Below are 10,998 nucleotides of genomic sequence, written 5' to 3'. Positions count from 1 at the left end.
GTAGACCAGGCTGGCCTCAAACTCAGAAATCCGCCTGCCTCTGCCTCCCAAGTGCTGGGATTAAAGGCGTGCGCCACCACGCCCAGCCTCTATCTACCTATCTATCGATCTATCTTTGTTTTTCAAAACAAGGTTTCTCTTTGTAGCCCTGGCTGTCCTCAACTCAGAAATCTGCCTGCCTCTGGCATGAGCTACCACCTAGCTTAAAGTGTATTTTTTTTTAAGATTTATTTTATGTATGTGAGTACACTGTAGCTGTCTTCAGACACACCAGAAGAGGGCATCAGATCCCATTACAAATTGTTGTAAGCCACCATGTTTCTGGGAATTGAACTCAGAACCTCTGAAAGAGCACTCAGTGCTCTTAACTGCTAAGTCATCTCTCCCGCCATTAAAATGTATTTTTAAAATTAAAAAATATACTAGATATTTTCCTATGTAGTCCTTTGTTCTGAAAAAGCAAGAAGCTGATAATTATATTTGTTTCCTAATATTCTTACGTCTGTTACTAATCTCTCTGAAAAACAGATATTCAGAATTTCAGTTCGGAAAACATTACACTCTTTCTTTTAAAGGTATGAGAGAAAGGCCACCTGAGATCGGTTATCTTATACATCTTAGCTCCATAGCATCTACCACAATGCCTGGCACATAAACACTGAACAAATATTTTCTGAATTAATGAATATTGAGCTAAGTCACTGAGATTACTGGCAACTGCCAAATTTCTTAAACTCAACACCAGCCCGATGTGGTAGCACAGACCTTTAATCCCAGCAGTCAGAAGGCAGAGGCAGGTAGATCTCTGTTAGTTCAAGGCTAGTGTAGTTTACTATAGTGAATTCCAGAACAGCCACGCATATGTTGAAAAACCCTGTTTCAAAACTTAAATTAATAATAACAACACTAAGAATAATATAAAAATGTGCCGGGCGTGGTGGCACACACCTTTAATCCCAGCACTTGGGAGGCAGAGGCAGGCGGATTTCTGAGTTCGAGGCCAGCCTGGTCTATAGAGTGAGTTCCAGGACAGCCAAGACTACACAGAGAAACCCTGTCTCAGGGAAAAAGAAAAAAAAATTTTTTTAAATAAAAATTAACACCAAGCAGAGTATTTATAGAGTGTGTCACAATATTTAATTTGGTATAAAAAAAATGGATAACTGCCCGTTTCTTTTAAAAAGTAGAATTTTTACTATGACAACACTAAATGTAACAATATAAAATATGCCATTTGCCTAGACTGCAATAAATCCAGGTTTTCATATTTATAAGTACAAATGACATTTTAAACTGTAAGGACAATGATCAGTGCTAAAGCTGGATAACAAGAACCTTCATTATACTGCACATATCTCAGCTTACTATATTATCTTTATTTTTATATATATTTGATATTTCTCATAAGTAAAAACAATGATAGCAACAATAAAACCTGCACTATGAGAAAATACTAATCAGAAGACCATGAGACAGAAAATGTCAGATTTTTGATTTATATTTATAAAAGAAAAAAATCAAACAGACCTATATTTAAATATGCATCATTACCTAACAAATGCTTCTATGTTATGTAGGAATCTTAAACAGGAGACAAATGTTTCTCAAGTTCTTAGACTTGAACCTTGAAGCAGAAAAGAAAGCATTTATGTAGCGGTAAAGAAGAAAATGCCTTTTCTTGAGTCACTACAGGAGCATAGATACTGTGCATGTCAGAAACAATAAAAAAGAGATTAGCAAAGTAAGACCTAAATCACTGCAAGAGTCAGAAGCCTAAGAGAAGATCTCTGATGATTAAGAAGGAAACAGTAACTAACCACTAAAGAGTCTGAGCAATATTCACTTAACACTAAGTGCTATACCTTGGCTGGGTGCTTAAACAAACATAATGGTGTCAAATGACCCGAAATGGCAATGAGTCAAACATGAATAAGAGGAGAGGTTCTAGTGGAAATATAGTGAAGGAGAAACTTCACTATATTGGTTGGTTTTGACCAACTAGGTTTTTTTTAAAAAGCAAAAGCAAGGTTGAAGCTTGCCTTGTGTGCTAGGTAGGGGCTAGTGTTCAAGTATACATACATCATTAAGGGGGGAAAATGCAGTGTGCCAGTCATATGATGATGTTCACATGAGTAATTGGCTCTTGTACTCATCGACAAAGACAAGAAGGGTAGAAGGCATTGATTTAAGAATAGGCTTGCCGGGCGTGGTGGCGCACGCCTTTAATCTCAGCACTCGGGAGGCAGAGGCAGGCGGATTTCTGAGTTCGAGGCCAGCCAGGTCTACAAAGTGAGTGCCAGGATAGCCAGGGCTACACAGAGAAACCCTGTCTTGAAAAACCAAAAAAAAAAAAAGAAAGAAAGAAACTAGGCCATATGTGTTAAGAGAGTCCTTTAGTAGAAGCTCAATGCTGTGACTGCAGTAGTCACTATTAAGTGGCTCTGTGCTGCCATTCTACAGTAATACAGGGCTCATTGCTTCTCCCCACTCCAGCACACAAAATTAAAAAACAGTCATATAACATGACTCCTTTGTAAATTTGAATATAATTGTACAGTTTTACATTCCACAAGAACAAGCATTTTGTTGTACTCACACACAGTGCCACATTGTATGTATGCAGATCAGAGGACAACTTGCAGAGTCATTTCTCTCCTTCTACTATGTGGGATCCAGAGATCAAACTCAGATTCTGAGCTTTGGTGGCAACTGACTTTACTTACCATCTTGACAACCCATTTAAAGCACCTTTTGGAATGGTCTGTCTCCCTGCTAATCCCTAGACTGCCCTGAACAGGCAGAAATGACATTACAGAGCCTGCAGCCCAATATGCAAAACTCTAGCCTTTGACCAGAATTGCATAACTGGACTGGAAGCTACACTCACACTAACATCCTGGAATTGTACACCACCCAGTCTGAACTGCCATCCTTTATAGAGTACATCCCCAGGAGTGACAAAGGCTCTTCTCTTCATTAGAACATAGGCAGACACTGTCCCCTCTCTCACAACTGCAGGTGGCACTCCACTTACTCTGTAGCCCACCTGCCCAGTGTATGAGAAACTGATCTGTTTAATTAAAAACAAAAAGATCCCCCCAAACCCTAAGAATTTGTTGACGTGGCATGTACTTACTTTCTGATACTGTATAAAGGAGGTTCTGCGGTAAAGGAGGAGGTAGTCTTGCTCCCACTGGTGCAAGATTGGGCACTGCACTTGTCCCAGGCTGGTCTCGGCTATTTATTAAGCTTGACTGTGAAATGGGAGGTCCTACAGAATTAAAAAAAAAAAGTGTCAAGTACAGGATGAATAATCTCTGGTAAGAATCTAGTACTAATACGAATACTAATGCATTCAGACTTAACAATCTTAAACACACTCCTAATTCTCCAACAGGCAAAGCTCGTCACAGGGAAAGGAAAGCAAGACTGAGTGCCTTTGCAGGCAGCCATGAGAATGGAGGGAAGGGACTTGAGGAACAGCAAATGGTATGACCATTAAGTAAGTAATGAACAATCTGTAACTGTGAATACCATGGAAAGTATGAAAGATAGTGAGGTCAGGCCATGGTGGTTCTGCCGTTAGCCCCAGCACTCGAGTGGTAGAGACAGGGAAAGCTTGGTGAGTTCAAGGCCAGTGTGGTCTACACAGGAGTTCTAAGCCAGGCAGGGTTACAAAGAGAGATTCTGTCAACAAAATACTGAAAAAAACCCAAAAATCACCACCACCACCACCGACAACAACAACAACAATAAGGTGGAGGGCTGGGCTGGAGATGTAGTAGTTCAGTTGGTGGAGTGCTTGTCTAGCACCCACAAAAACTTGATTTGGATCCCATCCCCAGCATGATGGCACATGTCTATGAGTGTGGCCTTGGAAAGTAGAGGCAGGACCAGGAGTTCAAGATCCCTTGTCTGTAAATAAATTAATAGGGGACTAAGGGCAGTAAGGATATAGTTCAGGAGTAGTGTTTGCCTGACATTTGCAAGACCCTGAGTTCAACTGTCAGTACCCCAGTAACAAATTAAATTTAAAATAAGTAAATAAAAGAGAAAAGCTGAGAATAAAATCACTTCAACATATATTGTAGAAGTGATAAGTTAAAAATAAAATCCCTTAACCTTCCATTACGTTATCTTTTCCTATCACTTAAGACTTATATAATCAACTTACATGTGTGGATATTTTTGCCTGCATGTATGTACATCATATAAAGTTGTGCCTAGTGCTTATAGAGGTAGGAGAGAGCATCAAAATCACTGGAACTAGTTATGAATGGTTCTGAGCTACCATGTGGATGCTGGGAACTGAACTCAGGTTCTAAGGAAGAGCAACAATTGCTCTTAGCTGCTAAGCTATCCCTTAACCCCCTTCTACCAATATTTAATATTTATAGCTGCTAAGCTAAGAAGGCTTGGAGGTGTTGCTCAATGGTAAAGTGCTTCTCTAGTGTACTAGTTAGTTTTTGTCAACATTATACTATTTAATTGCCTGGGAAGAGAGCACCTTAACTGAGGAATTGCCTTGATCAAGACTGGTCTGTAGGCAGACATCTTCTTGATTGTTAATTGAGTAGAAGGCCACAGCTCACTTTGGGTAGGTAGTCCTGGGCTATATAAGAACAAGTCAGTACGGAGCATTCTTTTTTCTCTGCTTCAGTTCCTGCCTTGTCTTACCTCAGCTACGACTGACTGTAGCTCTAACCTGAAACAAATCCTTTTTCTTTTCTCCCAAAATCTCAGTTTCAGTCATTGTTTTATCATGGCAACAGAAAGAAAACTAGGACACAACACACATACAGAGCCCTCCCTGTAAGGTACAGCCCACCACCACCACCACCCCCTAAATGCAAAGCTGGAAAAAAAAAAAAAGTCCTTATTATTAAACCCTTATCTGTTATTACCCACCTTTACATTTTTATTTTATGTGTATGTATGTGTTTGTATGTGTAAGCTCACATGCTACAGAATGCATGTGGAAGTCAGAGGACAAGCTGTGGGAGCTGGATCTCATGGGGCCCAAAAGGACCAAACTCAGGCCATCAAGCTGGATGGCAAGCTTCTTGATCTACTGAGCCATTTATTTCATGGCTCATCTTAAGATTAATGTTTTTACTACTATTAATTGAAGGAAGGTTAGCCATAGTGTGCATATGGTAGTCAGAAGACAAACCTATGGAGTTAGTTCTCTCCTACTTTATGTGTTTTAAGGACTGAACTCAGACCTCCAGGCTTACACAGTAAACACCTTGACCTGCTACCATCCTGCCAGCCCTTTTGTTACCAACTTTAATGTGATGTATACTTTACTATAGAGAAGCTTAGTAGTGGGTACATAGACAGGACTGTGCTTAATTATTTTTACTTATTAACTGCTTTGGTTTTAGTTTTGGCACTGGGGAGAAAATCAGGTCCTCAAACATGATCAAAAACACCATAGTATTGAGCTATACCACAGCCCCAAAATAAATTGCTGTAAGAAAAACAGTGCTGAGGATATAGTTCAGAGGTTGACAGTTTGCCCCGAATGACCTGGGTTCAATCCCCAAAACTGAAAGGAGAAAAAGAGAGAACCAGATGATGCAGGCCTGTAATCCCAACTACACTGCAAGAGGATCTCAAACTCAAAGCCTGCCTGGACTACAAAGCTAGTTCAAAGCCAGTCTGGACGGCTTAGTGAGATCCTTATGCAAAACAAATCCAAAGGGACTAAAAGTAAACCTGAGTGAGGAGTGCTAGCCTAGGCATGAATGAAGTCTAAATTCTATCACTAGTACGAGGAACAGAGAAATACTGCTTAAGTTAAATGGCAATCGTTGCCGGGCGTGGTGGCGCACGCCTTTAATCCCAGCACTCGGGAGGCAGAGGCAGGTGGATTTCTGAGTTCGAGGCCAGCCTGGTCTACAGAGTGAGTTCCAGGACAGCCAGGGCTATACAGAGAAACCCTGTCTCAAAAAACCAAAACAAAAAAAACAAAAAAAAAAAGGCAATCGTTTTTAAAACAGTAATTTGTTATTCTTTAATAATGCAATGTTAAATGTCGGTACATAGATATTTTCTTATACCTTTGCATACATGTAAATAATTCATTCTGTAAGTTTTTTAGTTGAATTTTAAAAATTTAGTCTTATCCTTGTTCTTGCTATATTCATAACCTTACCTCAACCGTCTGCTCAGCCTCTAGAGTGCTGGATAACAAGAGTGTGTCACCACACCCAGCTAGCAATCATGAATACTTCTTAACTAGCCTTTTTAATGTGTGTGTGAGGTCTGAAGGCATGTACACCCATGCATATGTACAGAGGTCAGAGAAGGGTGCCAAGTGTCCTGCTCTCTTACTTGTCACCTTATTTCCTCTAGACTCTCACTGAACCTATATCTAGACTGGCAGGCAACACTCCAGCAATCCTCCTGCCTCTACCCCTCAGTGGTGGGATTACAGGTCCAGAACCACATCTAGCTTTTAATTTCAACACTTGGGATCTGAACTTAGATCCTCATGCTTACACAGCAAGCACTCTTACTGACTAAGCCATCTTCCCAGGCCCTTAAACGGCCATTTTTAAATATTTGTTGCTCTTGATTTGGCTAGATACAATAATGAAATATTTTAAACACACACACACAAATAAAAAGTCTTTTTCAGTAAAGAAATCCACATAGAAATACACACTGTTAAAATAGCATGGCATTTAGAATTTACTCCCATGAAAACAAATCAACCCAAAAAACTATGAAAAGAGAATAAAATCAAGTTGGCTTAATAGAATCACTGAGGCCAATTAAACAAATACTACCCAAGTTATTCATCCTTATGTGTGTCTGAAAGATTCTATAACAAAAGATTTCAAGTGTTATTTCAATATTCTTAAAGAGATTTTTTTGAAATACTAAGAGAATCCATAAAACTCCCAGCATGTTTCTTCTCTATCATCTTAAACTACTAACAGCTAACAAGGTTTTATCTCCAGGTCAACACAAGTCAGACTACTACAAGCAAAAGGCACACTGCAGGTACTATAAAGAATGGCAAACAGTAAGAACATCTTTATTATGGGAGTATATTTTAAATTCCATTACTGTTTTTCAAGCATTTTAACAGTTAGCAAAAGGGATGAGGTTCTTCTAAATACAACTCATCAACAAAACAAGATTCAACCAACACATACTTACTTGGTATGGGAAGCACAACAGAAGGTGGAGGCTGACCATGTCCTTGAGGAACAGGAAGTCTCATACTATGACCAGGGCCTGGGCCTGGGCCAGGACCAGGGCCAGGGCCAGGACCAGGGCCTGGGCCTGGACCTGGCATTGGAGGCATTAACATTCCGGGAGGTGGTGGAGGAGGAAGCCCAGGAGGAGGGGGTGGGAAAGGAATCATACTTGGCAGAGCAACTTCATCAACAACTAGAGGATCATTTCCATGATCAAACTGACAAAGGTCACCAAGTACACAAAATCCTCTTTCTGTAAGAATTAAAATTAAAAAAAACAAAAACAAAAACCTTATTACGATCTACTTAGAGTTCAAAGAATAAAACAAATTCCAGAAAACTCAACATCCTAATTTACATTGTAGTTATTTTTGTAAGAAGTTGAAATCTCCTTAGTGTTCTCCTATTAATGACCACATAGCCTTGAAGTAGAGGCAAGAGTATTCTCTACTCTATATGAGAATAGGATATATTGAAATTTTAAAACAGTAGGGTCAAACAGGATAGATACTAAGTAGCTACTATAAGATTAACCAAATTGCTAAATTTTTATAATAAGAATCAGGTGTGGTGCTGACTCCTGTTATCTTAGCACTCTAGAGGCTGAGGCAGGAGGATTGAAAGTTTGAGGTCAGCCTGAGTTACATGCACATTTGAGGCAAGTCTGGACTATACAGTAAGGCTCTCATTTTAAAAAGAAAGGTTTTTTTTTTTTTAAATATTAAAAATTAGGTATTTTATCAAATAACCATTTACCAAAGATTTGAAAGGAAGGAATAAAAGATAATTTCATTTTGGTGATCCATTTCATAATATTATTTTAAAGCAACCATTCTTGCTATATACAGTTTTAATTTAAAATACTCAAATAGACAGGAAAAATGACTTATAATGTTCCGTAATTTAAAATAAAGTTGACAATTGTTTTAAAATGATAAGATATTTTATATCTATATAAAATATCTAGATAAAAGTTCATGAACATTCCCAACTCTAAAAATATTAGTTTGGCATGCTAGCTACCCTGATGTGATTACCACATACCATATACATGCATTGAAATGTTATTATATGCTATAAGTATGTACAGTATCCATCAATATAAACAATATTTTAACATTAAATTTCCACTAGGCAAGGTATACAAGGCTATTTGCTATAGTACTGCTTATAACTGAAAATGCTGGAAAGGATCTAAGTGTATAATTATTGTAAATGGGTTAAGCACATTTTCATACTTATAAAATACTAGGTAAGAGCCTTAAAAAACAATTAAGAAGTTCTTTATACAGCAGTATGGGGTTATTTTCAGGAAACTATAATTGACAAAAACACTACACAGCATATGAAAAAACCCACTGGTATTCATATAAAACAGCAGGTCAAGCTGCTGGGATCCACCCAGGCAGTACCTGTAGCACCTGCTTTCCTAGCTGAGAACAGCACATACAAGAGAGAAGGCAATCTTTACCATCATAATCTCTGCAGCGCCTCTTTGGTGGTGGGTTTCGACCAAAAGAATTGGAAGAGCTATGATTGTTATAGTAATTAGACCAGCTCTCAGTTGTGTTCTCAGAATGGTGCGCAGGTGCAATCACAGTGACAGTGCTGGGAATAGACTGTGCCCCAGAGGAATACTGCTCAGAAGAGTTTGGAGGTGGAGCAGACACAGGCACATAAGAGCTCTCCAGGTCATTTCTTTCGCTCTTAAACTTTGATCTTTCCCTGTGCTCTGTTTTAGAGACAAAAAGAAACAAGAGATGAAGAGGTCACATGTTTATGTGCTTTAAGCCACATTTACCTCAGAACAGCAAGGCTAAGAACATTAGCCTCAGCTTCCTGAGAGAGCCACAGCTTAAATGCACTCACTAGTAACATATTCTATGAGCAGGAATGTTACCACTGAACATATCTTAAACAACTTGTGAAAAACAATGTGATACAACATCAAATACATCCACAGGAGAAATGTTAGCTTCACCACTAGGATTTTAGGATATTTTTTCTGTCTTTTACAGTTTATAAACATTGGGCAACCTTATTATAGAAAGTCAATTACTTTCAAAGAAAACAAAACAAAAAGCAAAAGAATGCAAACAACTTTTACTTAAGTGGTGTTGCCACTGATTAAAAGACATTTGTATCAATTCTAAAAATTATTTAGGGCTGGGGAGATGGCTCAGCAGTTAAAAGCATTGGCTGTTCTTCCAGAGGACACAGGTTCAATTCCCAGTAACCATATGTCAGCTCACAACTGCCTGTAACTCCTGCTCCAGGGTACACAACACCCTCACACAGACATGCATGCAGTCAAATCAACAATGTACATAAAATAAAAATAAGTACATTATAAAAAATATTTAAATGCAGATATATGTTATAATAACTTAGGAATAATTTTAAAAGAAACTGGCTTGATTGCAAGGGTGCACAAGATTCGTCCTATCTCTGTCAGAAGGTCAATACCCAGCCTTTTGAGACAGTTCCAGTCTTAAATCTCTCCCACCTGTCAAACAAGCCCTCTGGGGCTGATGCCTACTCACCAACGTTCCTGTTTGGATCCCGGTCTTTGCTGCGGCCCCTGCTCCGGCTTCTACTCCGACTCAAGCCTCGGCTCTTACTCCTGCTCTTGCTCCTGCCCCTTCTCCAGTCATACTTCTCCCGATACAGCTCATTCCGCTCGTAGTACCGCTCATAGTCTCTCCACTTGCCATCTTCTCTTTTCTTCTCACGTGTTCTATAATACACAGATATAAAAGCCATAGGTAGTCTCTAGAAATGAGATCTGTACACAAATTCAGAGAATAAAATACTCTCTTTACGTCATCACAATTCATACTGTCTATTTTCGAATGTCTCAAGACTACCACTAATTCTTCTAACCATTATTAAAAGAGGGAAGGGTTTTCCCACTTCAAGTACACAGGGTAGGGAGAAATGAAAAAAGAAAAGGTAAATCCAAAGTATGAGAGCATGAGAAGACAAATTAGAAGGAGAAAGTTGGAAAGGCTCACAACAAGTCTTCCTAAACAAAAACCACTCTGTGAACAGACAAAACTGTACCCTTTTGGCAAATGCTAACATGGATAATTCTAATACCGCACACCCCTAAACAAATGGAACATTTCATTACAATTCTCTGAGGAGACTGCTCCCACCCTGGTGCTCTTGGGGAAAGCAAATAATGACTGTTTATAAAAGACACAGAAGCTAAGACAACAGCAAGACAGAATAGAAACAAGGCAACGTTCTCACCTCAGTGCTTTAGAGAGGGCTTAAGGATACAGATCATAAATACTAACTCTCCATACTTAAAAGTAGCTTTCAATAACTTACTCAGAGACAAATACAAACCTTCGTTCACTAGACTCTGAGCGACTCTTCTGGGGACTAGGATATTTCTTCTTTCTAGTATCTCGTTCTTCTTCTGCTGGCTCTTGAAATACCTGTAAGATTTGTTAAAAATAAAACCAGTTCCACTCTAAGTTAAAAACTCAGTCATCTGTGTAAGAGAGGATATAAATAAGTATATGAATACTGTGGCCTAAGCCAAGTGTGACCCCATACACTTGTAATTCCAACAGCTGAAAAGTTAAGGTGAGGCATCCTTAAGGTACCTGAGACCCTGTCTTAAAACAAAGAAATCCCAGCAGTTTCTCAAAAAAAAGGATAAACACTCAAGTTAAAGCCGGGCGTGGTGGCGCACGCCTTTAATCCCAGCACTCGGGAGGCAGAGGCAGGCGGATTTCTGAGTTCGAGGCCAGCCTGGTCTACAAAGTGAGTT

The 10,998-nt window shown here is 39.1% G+C and overlaps 1 protein-coding gene across 3 annotated transcripts in view; it reads right to left on the bottom strand.

Annotated features, from left to right (window-relative positions):
- The window catches only part of Rbm27 (RNA binding motif protein 27), a 66,298-nt gene that overhangs the window by 31,770 nt on the left and 23,530 nt on the right, over positions 1–10,998 (bottom strand). For 2 of the 3 annotated variants that reach the window (XM_021150473.2, XM_021150472.2), the window contains exons 4-8: positions 10,569–10,660; positions 9,758–9,951; positions 8,686–8,946; positions 7,174–7,467; positions 3,137–3,271 (exon numbers count right to left, since the gene is read on the bottom strand). In XM_021150473.2, the coding sequence (XP_021006132.1) occupies positions 3,137–3,271; positions 7,174–7,467; positions 8,686–8,946; positions 9,758–9,951; positions 10,569–10,660 (976 nt within the window). The remainder of the gene's footprint in view (positions 1–3,136; positions 3,272–7,173; positions 7,468–8,685; positions 8,947–9,757; positions 9,952–10,568; positions 10,661–10,998) is intronic. The other variant, XM_021150474.2, reaches the window with a different exon arrangement.

Source organism: Mus caroli, chromosome 18 (assembly GCF_900094665.2).
Source record: "Mus caroli chromosome 18, CAROLI_EIJ_v1.1, whole genome shotgun sequence".
NCBI lineage: Eukaryota > Metazoa > Chordata > Mammalia > Rodentia > Muridae > Mus > Mus caroli.
Note: the sequence above shows the minus strand (reverse complement) of the source record. Positions and strands in the feature narration are given on the sequence as shown.